This window comes from Rhea americana, unplaced genomic scaffold, assembly GCF_003343005.1.
Source record: "Rhea americana isolate MKP2758 unplaced genomic scaffold, rheAme1 scaffold_1, whole genome shotgun sequence".
Classification (NCBI taxonomy): Eukaryota; Metazoa; Chordata; class Aves; order Rheiformes; family Rheidae; genus Rhea; species Rhea americana.
The window spans coordinates 6,092,091-6,108,679 of record NW_028185038.1 but is presented as its reverse complement, the minus strand read 5'-3'; the positions used below and the strand labels follow the sequence as shown (position 1 = coordinate 6,108,679).

At 35.6% G+C, this 16,589-nt stretch overlaps 1 protein-coding gene across 4 annotated transcripts in view; it reads right to left on the bottom strand.

Moving 5' to 3' along the window:
* Nucleotides 1-16,589, bottom strand: part of SRPK2 (SRSF protein kinase 2) — a 99,815-nt gene that overhangs the window by 19,526 nt on the left and 63,700 nt on the right. For all 4 annotated transcript variants that reach the window (XM_085298260.1, XM_085298280.1, XM_085298287.1 and 1 more), the window contains exons 7-12: nucleotides 12,786-12,951; nucleotides 10,236-10,261; nucleotides 8,504-8,750; nucleotides 7,055-7,543; nucleotides 2,098-2,198; nucleotides 1,887-1,994 (exon numbers count right to left, since the gene is read on the bottom strand). In XM_085298260.1, coding sequence (XP_085154386.1) covers nucleotides 1,887-1,994; nucleotides 2,098-2,198; nucleotides 7,055-7,543; nucleotides 8,504-8,750; nucleotides 10,236-10,261; nucleotides 12,786-12,951 — 1,137 coding nt within the window. The remainder of the gene's footprint in view (nucleotides 1-1,886; nucleotides 1,995-2,097; nucleotides 2,199-7,054; nucleotides 7,544-8,503; nucleotides 8,751-10,235; nucleotides 10,262-12,785; nucleotides 12,952-16,589) is intronic.

The window sequence follows — 16,589 nt, the reverse complement described above, 5'->3', positions numbered from 1 at the left end:
GCAGTTCCTGAATTTATGAAACGACTCGCACGAAGAAAGCAATACAGCTTATACAACTTGAATAAAGATAATTTGAGTGTAAGGGGCAGGATGATTCTCATAGAGTGAAACAGCCCAATATTTGCTGGCATGTTCACYTTTATCTCCTCTCATACCATTACAATATTTCAAAATTCATTCAGTCACTGTAAATGGTTTACATCAAATAAACAGTCTTAGAACTCATACATTCTGTCAGTAACCACTGCCCTTCCAAAGATACTTTTCCTATTTAAAAGGAATAAGAAAGTCATCTATAACTCATGTCGAGTATTAAAAGAGTATTATATTCCCTAAGTGTGAAACAGCTACTAAGTATTCTATTTTTTTAAATGTGATTTTGGGTGGAATTCAGCCTGATTTGTGTGGCTCTACCTACAGGGCTGACTAAAATTAGCAGGATGTAGTACACCTATATAAGCCTTAAGGGAGAAGAATATAGAAACCAAAAAAAAGGTATTAAATTGAACTAAAGTTGACAGAAAATATCAGCTACTAGGAATGAAAAATTACTTCAGTAATTTTATAGTTAGCTAACAAAAGAATCATTAAAGAGCTCAAACAATTCACAATTCAGATTTCTTGGAAGTTTAACCTTTACACTGACATTCTAGCTTCCTAAATTACCAGATGCCAATCTTTAACAGCTCATCCAACTGAAAAGCATTCAAGGATGATTTTGCAGTATTTTTGTGAGGAAAAGTAGTAAAACCCAAGAATTAGATACAAGTATTACAAACACTTCTGCTTGTAGGACCGTAACTCTGGAACATCTTGTAGACTTTGTTTTCAATGTAATAGAAAAATTTCTGTGTTTTGCCTCAAAATGGATGTGTAAATTTGGAAATGGATGTGTCCTAAAGCAAAATCTAATATTAAACTCTCGAGAAAACATACTTGCATTTTTTGCTTATGAGTTAATTACTTCCAACACGCGGCTTACTGAGCTTCTATCTGTAGGATTTTATGTTCTTTTCAATCCTCCTCCTCTCCCTCTGAGTTCTGCAATTCTTCTCATCACCCACGCCTGCAAACTGTGTCTAGTATTTGAGTCTTCTCCTCCTCCTCCTCACACACTCTTTTCAGACATGCATTTGTAAGAGATAAAGATTTGAATGTGTTTTCACTTTTAAAATAGACAAAAGTATTTCTAAATGTAATTTCTAAAACCATCTCTAATGAGTACACATATGCAACTTATTTGTCCTCAAAGAGCCATTGTAAACAGAATGCGTCTTTCAAACATAAGGTTGAACGACTAAGTTTCAGTTTTTCCTGATCTTTAAATCTTTTTAAAAATATATCATTTCAGTTTTGTGTGTTAAACTGAATTTTACAGAACTTTAAGCCCATACTTCACTAATAATAAACTAAATTCCTTTCCTCCAAGTTTACAATCTAAAGCTATCATCTACACACCTAATYAGATGAATGGTTTCACTGAAGTTGGCAAGAATTTTAAGTATTTTATGGAAGCAAAAGGAAAGGAAACATAAGAAATAGTTGCACAAATTCTAATATCTAATCAACTTTGAAGAAATCATGCMATTGTACTGTTTGAGTTAGATTTTGACATTTATAATCTACATAAATCTTCTTGCAAATTTGCGTATTTTTGACCACAAGTTTAAAATGCATCAAATCAGAATTAGAAACTTCCTCAAACATACTTCCTTTTGATTGAGGATGCTTAACAAATTGAAATAAAAGAGAAAAAAAAATTATCATCAGCTACTTGATACTGTATCATTTATAATAATGTATTTGATCAAAAAGTCAGAACCACAACTGGTTTTTTGGAGGCATATTCTTGGAAAATACAGAAATACAGATTTTATTGTTCTTACCATACATGCTGTACTCCAGATATCAGCAGGTGTACTGTAACCTGCTCCTATTAAAACCTCTATGGATCTGTATTGTCTTGTCTGGATGTCTTCTGTGAAGTGTTTATGCTACAATAGAAAGAACAGCATTAATGGGAAAAAAAATGAAGAATAAAAAGGCCTGCTCTAAATAACAAAGGCTAAGTAACTAAAGTGATGCAGTTACACTTACCACCCAGCAGGCGTTCCCCAGGTCAGCAATTTTAACTCTAATTTTATCTGCATTTCTTGGGTCCAGCGGATTCACCAGTAAGTCAGCAGCACGAGTTTTTGCTAACACAAGCAAAAAGCAGAACAGTTAATCCTTAGACTATATTGTTCATTTATACGAGCTGTTTTGCTTTGTCAATTTATCGAGTTTTATAATACTTTGAAGGCATCAAAATAATTTGCTGAATGTTATGAGAAATGAAAGCAACATAGGTAGGATTTCTTATGTGGATTTCTACATACCTTTACACATTTTAAGTGTCAATTGTTTGCATTTTTTAACAAAATGCCAAATGACTATTATTAATATATCTGGAGGAGCTTCTAAAGCAAAATGGTCCGTATGTTTCCAAGAACAGATTCAGAAGAAAAACGTTAAAATCTCAAGCTCCAAGAACTCCACATGAAAGATACATTCTTAGAACACTTTGGTTAAGAAAATAAATTCAACATTTCCATTCCTGGCTAAAGCACATAAAATTTGTCTGTATTTTTTTAAATCTGTCCCATGAGGAAGAAGACTCATCCAAACTTATCTGACTTCGGAGCCTAAGGACTTTTACCCATTTTAGAGATAAATCAATGTTGAATCCAAGCTCTCTGAAAGATCTATTTGCAGTGAACATGACACGAACTAAGAAAGCAGAACGTAAGTCCAATTAATCCTGGAATGTTTATCTTCTCCTGGGACACTGGGGGCCCTAACATATGAGACTGAAGGACTGCTGCTTTTTTATACTACCCACTATATCCCAAATAGCACAGGAAAGAAAATAGATCGATTTGAATGCAGAAGAAGGGAACTGGATATCACAAACCAAACGGAAGCAGAGGAAGCATCTCAGTTTCCTTATCCAAAACACACGAAGACTAAGACTGGAAAGTGATGGTAAGATAAAGGAGGTACTGGATCAGAAAGGCATCTAGGACTCCAGGCAGGGTATCAGCGAGACTGGTTTAAGAGCTGGAAGAGGCAACTGCACTAGACATGGAGATAAAGGAGAGAAAGCCTAGCTAAGCAGGAGTACCTGAGATCCGAGCTGCTTGGACACCAAACTTCAATGGTCAGTCAAGGGAAGGAGATAAAAGCTAGCTGGGAARGACAACGGCAGGATCAGCCAGGAGAGAAAAGACAGAACTACATGGCAGGTAAACTGAAGGAGAAAGGTAGAAGAAGCAGTGACCTGAGGGAAACAGTCCTCTAAGACTGGAACAAAGTGTGCAGCTCCTGTTTAAAAAAAGCCCTGAGATACGGCACAAAAATAAAATACGCTAAGAGAATACATTAAAGTTGCAAAATTCAGCACTTAAAAGACAGGAATCATTACACTCAATATTAACTTAAGATCTTCCCTTAAGAACACCCTGTATAGTATAGTCTTTATCAACACAATCACATGCATTATTCAAAAAAAAAACAACAGGATCTTTCTCAATTCAGTAGCCCTGCCAAAAAAGTCATCACCTAAGAAATCCTTGCCATACTTGTTGTAGGTGGAAGGTTTGCAGTAAATAAAGCAGGAGCATGAAGGACGGAAAAGAAAGGCCTCTGCAGTAGGACATCTGAATACAACCTTAGAAAACAGCATTTTTCAACCTGCCTCAAAAAGAGAGACCTGAGACAATAACAAGCAAGCGCCTCCACCTTTGTGTTTTCCTCAGTAACTTGCTAGGTTTGTGTCCCGTATTTCCCAAGATGAGTATGAAACCTTGGATTCTGGTTTTGACGCATACTGATGATTCACAACTGCAAGTGAAGTCAAGAGAAGTGTACTTTTTAGCAAGTACGCTCAAAAAAAAAAAAAAAAAAAAAAAAAGGAGTTCAACCTGAGCACAAACTTAATGAGTATTTCTGATTTTCTCTCCTGTGCGTCCTAGTTCCGTAAAACTGAGAAATATCACCTCCTCTTCTCACAGTCACACCATGACAATATACTTAGTAAACACTCAAACACGGGAATGAGGAGGAAAGTCATGAGGAAATAAATAAATCTATCTTAAGAGCATTTGATCACATGGTGAAAATCTGAAGAAAAAAAAACTTAACAGCTGCTCAGCCACTGAGCACAGATCAGTCTGTGCACTGAACACGGAAAGCATCCTGGAAAAATGAAACCTTGTCACTTGAGCATGGCCAGCAAAGACTACACAGAGAGGAGCAAATGAAGATGTCTAAACAAGAAGAAAGTACCACAAAGTTACAGCAGAAGGTAGCACCACTTAGAAATATTGAACAGCCTGCAACTCCCACAGCATTTTTCTTTCTGACATTTTAATCTGTTTTATTCTTGTTTAACTCAACATTATTATTGATTCCATTCATATTAGTAACAGTTAGCTTTTCCTCTTTCTGAGGAAGATGTGAGCTATGGCTGAATTTACTATCTTTCTACTTTCCCAGCACACAAGGCTTCTAAATTGCTCCCAATGGGATACCATCAAGGCCAAATCAAGCAGGTTTCTCTGACTAGGAAGATAAGCTGCTCCTATGAGGCCAATACAGGCTTTACTCGCTGGAGGCATGGGAATTGTACACACCAGCCCAGGAAAACAGCAGCAGAGGCTTTGCCTGGATGTTGCCAGGAGCACAAATGAAGAGCCTAGGAGGCATCTAGGAAGCTACTGTACATATTTAAAGGAGTACAGAGTTYGATGCACTTAAGAAAATGGGCTAAAAGACTTACTAGTGTGACTCTTGACATCTTCCAGAAACTCTGCTCCATCCAATTATAACTTATTTAACATTTTTGGGCACCTACAGATTATGTTACTAAGCTAGAATCTATAAAAATGTGAATTGCTTTTCTGAAATCTTAAACGAAGAAACATACTCTACCGTATTTTTCAATACACTTTTTTTTTTTTAATTTAGTAACTTTATCTGGGACAATGTTCATGAAGATTTGGTGATTTTCTCCTGAGCTGTCTCATTTTCCTCTATCTGCTTACAGATTTAGACCCTTAGTAGTTTATTTACTGAAGCTGAAACCCATATATTTATCATTTAGCCACTGACAACATAAATAAAATCTATGGATAAAACCCTGTAGCCACTTAATTCAATGGCAAAAATTCTGCTCTTTGCAGTAACACCAAGATTTCACCTTCTGTGTCTTCTCTAAACAAGACTACAAACAAAGGTTTCAGGTCTGAGCAGCTCTAGTGGCCAAAATCTGAAAGTCCAAAACCAGGTTAAATAAAGAATAGCTATAATGAGCTGAGGGTTGAAAAAGAATGTCTTATAGAGACCAAGAACTCATCTTGTTTAGTTTATTAAAAAGAAGATTACGAGACGAATTGTTTGAAACAAACAAGAGCCATTAATGGGTGAAAATACAGCACACTGAAGAGCTTTTGAATACGACAAAGGAAAGACATCACAAGAAGCAATAGCCAGAAGCTGCATTTAGACAAACCCAAGCTAGCCACAGTTCCCTTAAAACAACTCAAAGTACTGACCAGAGGAATAAACTACAAACTAACTGAATTCTTTATTTCATTTGTCCAAATCAAGAACAGGCATCTTTTTGGAAAATATGTTTTAAGCCAAAAATAGGAACTAAACTCAATAGAGGGGTGAATTACTGACTTGTTAAAAACAAAAATTCAGGTTAGATGATTTCATGATCCCCTTCTGCCTTAAACTTTGCTTACTTGCATCTATTTCCTCCTCTTCTCTTTCCTGTGTAGACTGTGCTGTCAAAGCAAATTGTCTACAATAACTTATCCAATAAATTTACCCAGTACCTTTAAAAACATGTCCTATGGTAGAAGGAAAAAAATGTTTTGCTTTCCTGTTAAAATTTAAGATGGCCAATTTGTTTGAATTTAACAGGAATTCTTTTGTATTGTGTTCCAAGCTACATCTATCAAGCTCTCAGACTTGAATGCAAGAAAAAGCATTCAATTTGCTTAAAGTAAGCTAAGCTATTACCTTTGATCAGAAAACAGTACAAAATTTTCTTAACTGAATTATTGTCTTTCTATTCCACTCATTTAACTCACTCTTTTTATTTTTAATGTAATATACATCCATGGTATTTTATTGAAACATCAATTCAAATCCCAACATTTTTTTTTTCTATTTCACAAAGTCATTCAAAACTAACAGATTTGTTTTTTCTTGGTCCTATGAGGTGGAAATTCACCAGAATGCTTTTGGACCAATGCAACCAAAAGTCTCCTCTTCAGTTCGAGATACCTGCTCTACTTTTCTGCCAAAAGCCTTCTAAGATGAAATACTAAGTTTAAAATAATCATAATTGAGTTTTTGTATTCACACAATATAAAATTCAATGAGCAAAATATCTAGGGTAGAAGCAACCAGGAAGGTTAATTCAACCCACATGGAATACAGAGTTCCCAGTAGTCAGCTGCAGCCATACCCCAATGCTGATTAATCTGACTCCATATCCCGCTTCCTACTCAAGTCTAGGGAGTGCCTAGGAAAGAGAATATTTGGGAGAAGTCTGCATAGATTTCTCCAACTGCGGAGGCTGGCACACAGACACCATCTTTTCAGTGGGCACTCTTCAGACTCTGGCAGGAAGCAGATCAGGACATGAGTACATTTGGCACACACACAGGAAAAGAAAAGTTCAAAACACTGCAGGCAAAGAAAGGCCAACACTGCTGAGATGTGCTAGACTTACTGTACAATCAACGGTCAAGGAAATGGTTGTGACAGAATCATTTTCTGCTACTGAAAGAAATATGTGATGGCCTGCCACATAAGGCTTGGTACTACTGATTGAATTTTCACCAAAAGCAAACAAAAAGTAAAATTTACAGACACATGTCACTGAATAGAGAAAATACACATGTATAAGTTTTAAGCCCATTTCTCATTCTGCACAGGACATCACCTGCAGCTCCAAGAGACATGAAGCACTGTACATGACACCAAGGGCAATACTTACTTTTAGGCAAATCCCCAGTGCTTGAAGCTGAAACTGTTCTGCTCCTGTCATGAGACGGGCTGCTCTCCTCCCTTTCAGTTACAGTCGATCCTTCAGAWATAGCAGAACCACAGGCTACAGACTCTAGAGCCCCAGAGAACACCGAAGCAGAAAATTCAGAGAACTGTGACTCAGGAATTTTATGACGTCCATTTGGCAATTCACCATTAAATTGTTCATAGGAGCTGCTATAAGAGTAATCACTTTTTGCATTTGGCTCATCAAGATTATACTCCTCTGGATTTGGACACTCTTCCTCTTCCTCATCTTCATCTTCAATCTGTTGTTCCAATAGGAATGGGCCATTCACAATATGGCCATTTGTTTTGGGGGATTCTATCCACTTAGGGTCTGTAGGGCCAGTGTTGACAAGTTCCTGTTCTACATCATCATCTTTTTCAGTGTTTTCTTTCTCTGTGTCTTCTTTTTCATCTTGATCTTCTGCTTCACCTGAAAAATTTTAACGAGCAACACATTAGATCATACCTTAATATACCATTTCAAAATTAGGCATTCAGAATTTTTAACTCTTCAATAAGTACTTGACTTCTGAAATAGCACAAAGAAACACTGAATATCACTGAAATACACAAAAACTTTAAAATCTAAACCAAAGGTGAAATAAAAAACTAACAACGCTGTTAGAGAATCAGTAGGAAGTGCATAAAGATGGTGTAACCAAGGGACCAATTCAGGAAAGAAGAAAAGTATGAAAGAAAGATATAGATAGTCTTTAAAACAAGTACTACAATTCTATGACTCAATCAGTGTCAAAGAGGGAGTCACAGAGGTAGGAAAATTCATAGTATGACCATAAACAAAAAAAGAAGGAAAGATGGTCTCTATTTTTACCACAATTGGAGAAAGTCAGCAAGAAAACCTGGGAAGCTAAGGAAGAGCTGGACTGTAACAATCATGGTACAAACCACCAGAACTAAGTAAGAATGGTAACAAGATATCTTAAAAGGGAAGAAGTTGTAATTATCATTACCTTATAGTCTATTACCAACAGAAAAATGACCAAAAAATGGAGAAAGCAAGGATGATTCTAACTACATTAGTCTTATAGAATAAAAATTAAGCTTATTTTATTTCTACCTCACCAAGATACTTGGTTATATCACTTTATGTGGTATGACAACTGACTGTTCTGTTGAATTCTCCAGGTGTTCTTTTTGAAGATTTGATAGCTAGATGGCTATTCATGTTTTTCTTCACTTCTACAATACATTTGACTTTCCTTTTTCATTTTAGACATTTAGTTATGACTTTATCTACAGGAAAAAAATGAAACAATGATCTAGGAAAGTTAAGCGATTTCATTCATTACAATGGATGAAAWTCTGCAATTACATTCCCCTCTCAAACAGTAACTTGGTTTCAGACTCAGGAACAACACCTAATACTAACCATCATCATTTCCGGGTTCTTCATCTACTACCTCTTCTAGATCAGCTGTTTTTAGTTTCACCTCCGGGTGGTACTCATCTTCTTGCTCATTTGATGGCACAGTTGAGGTTACATTTTCTTCTATTTTTTTCCTTTCAGCTTCTCGCTCTAATTCTTCTATTTCCTGCAGGCGTTTTTCTAATAGTTCAGCTTGTCTCTTCTGTTTTTTCTTCAGTTTTTTCTTTTTGTTTTTGGATATTTTCCCAACCTGAAATATAAAAAACAAGAGAAAATAAAACAACTCAAACAATTTTCCTCAAGGCATTTCACACCAAAGTTCACTTGCAGTCTGATTTTTGTTTACTTTTTATTTGAAAATAGCAATCAATGTAGCAAATAATTTTTTTTCCATTTTATTTCAAATCAAGAACCACTTAGGGTTATATGAAGCAAAATAGCTATCAAAATCTTACATGGTTATATATGTTGTTATATGGTTATTTATTAGATACAAAAGCAAAATATAACTAGGACATCACAGTAAAATTTCTCCRATCTTACAATCTTGACTAGTACAGTAATTTTAAGCTATAACCTATATCGAAAGATCACATTATTTTTTTGCGGAAGATGCTCTGCTATCATTTCTATTTATCCACATATAAATTATAGCCATGATTTCTCTCCCTGTACTTTGAAGCTAATAACCAGCCAAAGTAGACTAAGAAAAATAAGAGAAACCCAAAGAAACTGAAAATGGTAAAGAATTTTGAATAAATCCTGTGCTATTTAGCTACTTCCCTGTGAAAGAGAAAGTAGTTTTATTATTCATTTCTAGTCCAAAACATATGAATCACAAACAACAGATGGCCATTACAAAAAGTTTAACATTTTATATATAGCATAAGGATTGAAAAAATCAGGTACAGTAACAAGAAAAAGAAAAACTAAGATATCTGAGCTAACACTGAAACAACAGAATTGAAACATTGTATTTTAATCGAATTCTGATTTCTAATTTCTTTATTGGATAAATTAGTTCTACCCAATTTTTGTTCATTGTTCAAATACCACAATAAGAAATCTCTGTACAGTTCAAAAATGAAGCACAAGAACTAAAGATAAATATTCTCTCCTCAGGATTTTATCTATAAATCCTATTATCTTCAAAATAAGCTACAGGACAGTCAGAAACAGTTATTTGATAGTCCTATTAAATTACATGCATGATGTACACACATTTAAATCATATATGTTACATACACAGATGTAGAAAGCAGGTTTGAACTTGGATGTTACTAAACAGCATATAATATCACTGTTTATTTGGTATATGCATATGCCAAAAACATCTTTCAAGCCTCATGCAAATGCCTCTCTTTTAAGGCATTGATGATTAGTATCTTAAACACCTTAAGCTATCCTCAATGTATGACACTCAGTGAACGTGCACATTTTTGTCAGGACTTGAACCTAACAGATTATTCCGCAAAATATGAAAATGGTCTTGTTGTTGTTGTTGTTATTATAACTACAGAATTGTTAAGTTTATGAGAGTTTCCATATAAGAAGTATTGTGCTTGAAACTTGCAAGGCCTAGGACATTAAAAGAAAGGCATTCTTTGAAAGATAAAAGCTATATACAAAGGAAGCTTTTAAAAGGGGTACAGACTACCAACAGTCTAATTATTAGTAGTACCTACAGAAATACAAAAAACAAGATTGTGAATCTGAATTATATAACAGTACTTACAGGCTTTTGCTGTGGAGCTGTACTCACTAAAAAGAAAAAAGAAGTTTTAAATATAAATTTTTACAAAAACAATTCTGTAAAAGCAGAAAATAGTAGAAATGCAGTAAAAATATTCTGAACTAAAACTCAAAACAGAGATTTTTTTTTGTATTTATTAGTAGCTTTTTGACTCTTTACAACTGCATGCTGCCTGAAACCATTTGATGTCTCTGTCAGACACTCCACTGTGAACAATTTTGTTCTATCTTACAGGAAGCAAAGAAAAGTAAATCTATGATTGCTCCTCTCATTCTGCTAAAGAAATAATTATAAAATTGCCATCTACATTTTCTACTTAATAAACAAATATAATTTTAATAAACCAAAGGTGCCACATTTTGAACAATATGATGAAAAGAAAATTATTTCCAATATGAAGCATATGAATTCAAGAATTGCTCCTGAAAAAGTTTTAGACTTTGTGGTATTAGAAACAACCTGGACTGATACCCAGCGCACACTTTTCTGCCCCTATACTCACAATTGTCAGTTTGCATCTGCACTGCACTGGAAGGAACTAGAATCGGTAGCGAGCTGGCATTAACTTGTGCTCGCTCTGCTACAGTGGAGAATTAATGAAATTCAGAAAAGGAAGTCTGAATCAGTACCCATTGGACAGGAAACATGAACTGACTGTAGATTTGTCACAGATGAAAGCTGTCTGGCCAGCTATAGATAGATTTTAAATAACTCAGGGACTATCAACAAAGATGACTACTCTGTCACACTCAACAGAAAAGTCAAATACTCAAGTTTCCTTCCTCTGATGCGCCTACTGCAGGCATCGAGCAGYGCCTATGGCAAGAAGCGCCACACCACCTGCGGCAGGTGCCTCTCCCTGCGCCCGTCTCCGAAGGATACCGTCGGTGACTAGGTCTGATACGATYGCCCCGCTAACCGCAAATGCACGTAACCATACAAGCCACCCAAAAATCCCCTAAATACTTGAAAACAATAAAAATAACCAAATACGTGAGACTGGAAGAAAGTGGAAGAAGACTCAGAAGGAACTTCTTTGGACACAGAAGCATACAGCCATTAACAAGTGCAATATAAAAAAATGACACAGTTAAGGTTCCATAGCACTTCTACAGGTTCAGCTTCCGCTGCCAAGTTCAGAGAAACCTGCCTGTATGACCCGGAAGGGTAACATCTTCAAAAAGGCTTTTAAACTTCAGTATCATCCCTTTTCTAAAAAGTGAAATTATGCAGAACCTGTTGCTGAAATGTTGAAATAAAATCTACGGTAATAAAATAGCAATAAAATGCCATCTTTAGCTCCTGTCTGGAAAGYTGTATTTTTAATTACAATTTGCTAAGAATAAAGTGTAAAAAGAACTCCAAYGATGTCTTCCTTAAAACAGTGTTTATTTTAATGTCAGGAAGCAGTATCAAGGCTGCATAAGAAAAACTAAGTTACTTCTCATACAAGTAACATAGAACCTTTAGCTACATGATCGCACACATAAAATTAAATTCAATATACTCCTGAATTATATTCTTTTGTATCTTAATTCATATATTGTGAGATATCACAAACATTTTTGGCACAACAAAAAAAAAAAAAAATCACATTCAGTCAACAACCAAGTCTAAAAATGATGTTGAAAAGAAAACGTTTTAGGAAATTTTAAGAGTCTGAAAACAATGTGTTTTGTAGAAATATTTATGGATTTTGATCACAGTGATTGTTCACAATATAACAGATATTTTTATTATAACTCAGCTTTTACTCTGTAATATATTTTCTGACAAGATTACAAAGGCACTTAAATGTTATTATTTCTCTACTGCCTGTAGCTGATGTGCTAGATTGAAAAATAAATCACAGCCATTGTACTAAAGATCCATAGATTCCTTTTTGTTTGTCTTTACTGATTGCTCACAACTCCTTTACYCATTCTCTCCTAGCTAAGCATACTGTATCAGCTAAACAAAGAAAAATGAACAGTTTCTGTCTAAACTCTTGGCAGGTTTAACTTAACATATTTCACATGCACTGCTAGGGAGAAAAGCTCATCATAAATTCAAGTACAATAAATTCCAATTTCAAGCAGAAAAGTCTATGGAATCTAAGACTTTCCATTGACTTGTGAGAATAAGTTATAATTGACCAAAAGTCAGACGATTTCACATGTATACTGATGAACTTATGATGTAATTAGACATATAATTTAAGTAAGATTATTAATTATTGTCAATACTAGAGAGGTAAGGCTTCAGTGCTGCTACAGCCAGTCATAAAAGCAGGGTGGGGGTGGAGGTTTATACYAATACATCTTTTCATGTACCAGGAGACTCCAAAAACTTAAGCATGCAGAACTGAGAAAAACAAAGCATTCCTYGGATAGAGTTTCAGAGCATAAATAAAAGCTAAGTAGACAAACATTAAGATCAGTTAATACTCACATGCAATTATTTCAAATATGTTAATTTTCATTAAATAAAATACTGCTAGYATTAATATACAGATGCAACTTTACAACAACATATTTCAATATACTATCATACCTGCTGAGCCAGAAGGAGGAGGAGCACCAGCTTTCTGCCACTCAGTAGCCTCAGCAGCCATTCTACGAACATAGGCATCATCCACACACATCAAAATGTTTTCTGGCTTTATATCTGTATGAATGATCTTGCACTTGCTGTGTAGATAATCTAGACCTTGAAGTACCTAATTAAATAAAGATTTGAATTTTAATTTAATTAGCCAGACCAAGCTAAATGTATCTTTTGTTAGTACAGAGATGTCCAATTATTGCCAGTAGTCCATATGCGGCCTGCCAGAATAATTTACTTATCTCATAAACCATGAATTAGACACTGCCTGGCTGAACTGTTTTGATGACAGCAACCTGCTTTCAGACCTTCCATTTCCCAAGTGCTCTTTAGTTGGTTTGCACAAGTACAAAAACTTAATACTACTTCCTCTGCAACAAGAATTTCACTGCTGAGTYGACAAGGCTGAGCATCACTGGTTCACTGCTTGAAAGATAGTTATTCTAAAATAAAAGCTGTAAATACTACATGCTATAATTGAAGTCTAGTTTGCAAATAATCACATCCTATATTAATTATTCTTAAAAAACGCCATAAAGGCAAATGTGTTGCTTTCATGAAATGTTAKCTATAATTCTCCACAGAACTACAGTAGTATTTCAGCTTTAAATGTGATCAAGGTGTCACATAAGCATTTGTCTACCTGTAGTTGTCATGTGTATGCTTCCACTTGTCTTTTATATTCTCTGCAGACTAAATTCTTCTACCTTATGTTAACCTCAATATTCAAAGTCTTAAATGTCTTCTGGGACCAGAAAAATGCCACTTTTTTTACAGGATAAAATAACAGGATAAACAAAGTTACTGCTTTGATAATCTGTGTAAAATATTGTAGAAAGATACCATTAGGAAAGAAAAAAATTCTAACTAACTAACACTGCATACAAGGTATCTTTTGATATTTAAAGAATGATCTATAGGAAAACATTAAATCACTTACTCCTGAGCTTCAGCCACAAGCACATCTTTCCATTCTAGACAYTTATAAATAAATTAACACATGCCCTTCTCTACTTGCTCTCAGGATACTTTAAGGTATAACTAGCTGGGGTGAAATCTAAAAGCAAAATGCACGGGTTCAAAATAGCCATAACAGAATGCAAAGACTGCCATGCAACCCTGAGCTAGCACCAGAACTGCTACCTCCGTAGAGCACACAAGGCAGCTCAGGTAAGAGAAGAACAGTAGTGTGCAAATGGTATTTCCATTCAGGCTAATGTATCTTTGAGTTAGCTCACGCACATGACTTTCTTCTCGCCAGCTCTGGAGCTAGCCTGGTCAGCAACCTTCCTGAAAAGCTTCCATCCTGAGCAGGTCTCAGCGTCAGTGCCCATGACATACCTAAACTGTTACATTTGTAATCTGKATTTTTTTTTCCTGTAAATCCAAAATATGCCTGAGTACTTGCCAAAGCAACTGAAAGAATATAGAGTTTGTCTCAAAGTAAGAAATATTTAAAAAGATTGGTTTTTATACTAGGAATGCAGTTAATGGTAAGTGGTTCCAAATTTTGGAATAGAGGCATTAACAGCAATATCAACGTAAGGACTGATTATGATGGACACTGCACTCTCACAAGAGTTCAAGAAGCAATCATAAGATCCAACATATTTAGGTAAAGCACCTGGAAGAGTGTTCCTTTTTACCATGAGTATTAAAAATCAAATAACGATTTTTGGTAAGTAWCATAATCAGTTCCACGATTTATCATAATGACCATACTATTCAAATTTTTAGCTACCCTAAAATGTGGATTGGATTGCTTTATCCTAMAACTAGGAAGTATGTTATCCCTCCAAACCAACAGAGATATGTATGGTCTTCGCACCATGCTCTGAGGACAGAGAAGAGGGAAAACACTCCTACTTTTTATTTACTTCGCCACTGGAAAAGAAAAATCTGAAATGAGTAACGTAATACAGCTCTGAAAAATTAGGAGAGATCCTGTTAATACAATTACAAGATTGTATTTCTTCCCTTATAAAGGTCAGATAGTTAGCCTGACATCATGAAGCTTTTTTCCATCATTTGCTGTTTCTAAATAATATTAAATTTCTTTTTCTTTCAGGGAGCCACATCTTATTGTCCCACTGAACAGATTATTTACTATATTGTACACCAGCAGCAAAAGTAATAATTTTCATTGATGAACTAYCTGATGCTGATTTTGATAACATCAGTTTCAGAACATGCTCCTTTTAAAATAGACTAATGCTATATATTTTACTACCCAAAGCAAGGGCCCTAGAGTTAAATAAATTGATACTTCCAAACATCCCCATTGCAAACAAAAAAAATGATGACAATTATCCACTTTTCAAGTCTGTAGGGTCATCTCTTATGTGACAACTCCTGTAACTCTRCCCCAGGGAAATTACTTGAACCTGAAATTAAATTTCTTATTAAGAAATCCAACTCTCAGCTGCATTCAAAAAACAACAACAACAACAAAAAAAAAACAACAAAAAAACCTAAATTTTATCCCAGTGCTATAAAAGTACTCTGAAATTGAAAAAAAAAATCCAAACCGTAACATACAGGAGTTATTTTCTATTGTAGCATGAAATCTTAATACTTTTAGCAGCACCATGTTTGCTGTACAGTAATACCAGGGCAGTATTTTTAGAATATGTATGGTACAGGTTTTGTCCGAGTAGAAGACAAGGATCAGTGTATTTCTAACGGCATGAAGAACCTGGAAGGCTTACCAGTAGTCACAATGCCAACCAAACTTGTCCATATAGTTCATTCCAAAATTTAAATCTTCATCTTCCAGGACCAACCAATTTCTCTTCTGAACTGTTTGACCTACTTGGGATTTTTACTTTTGCTAACATTCAAAAAATAATCTAGGTTGGAAGGGACCTCTGGAGAGCATGCAATTCAACCCTCCTTCCCCCCAGTCAAAGTCAAACCAATTTCAAAGTTAGATCTAACYTCAAAATTAGATCAACTTCCTCAAGAGCATTTTGCCAGTTCAGTTCTGAGTATCTCCAATGACACTGTAGGCAACCTGTTCCAGTGTCTAACTACCCTCATTGCAAAGAATATCCTTCTAATATGTAATAAGAATTTCCTTTTTTGCAACTTGCACACATTGCCTCTCGTCCTATCTCTGTGCACCTCCAAAAGGAGTTTGGCTACATCTTCTCTATAATCACTTGTTACATACTTGAAGATAGCAAAGTGTTTCCTTTCTCTTCTTAAAACTGAACAAAGATAGCTCTCCCAGCTCCTCATCCATCATATGTTCCAGCTTCCTAACCACCTTGGTAGCCCTCCATTGGACTCACTTCAGTACATCAATGTCCTGTACTATGGAGCCCAAAACTGGGCTCAGTACTCCAAATGCAGTTTCAGAAGTGCCAAAATTGAGGCACTTCCCTCAACCTGCTGCCTCCTCTCTTGTTAATGTGGTCCAGTATATGGTTAGCTTTCATCACCACAGGGGCCCACCACTGACCTATGTTCAGCTTGTCTGCCCAGACCCCCCACGCCAATATTGCCATCAGCCTCCACATCTTCAACTGGCTCCTTAGCAAAGTGCACCCCCTAGTTGGCTCATTGCTAAGAAATGGCTCACTCATGCTAAGAAATTGTCTTAAACCTTCTCTAGAAATCTCCTGGTTGCACTCACCACACCAGATATCATGGTGGTTAAAAGTCTCCCATAAGRACCAGGGCCTAAAATCAGGAGGCTTACTCCAGCCATCTAAAGAAATCTTCATCTACTTCTGAAACTGGCAGCCTGTA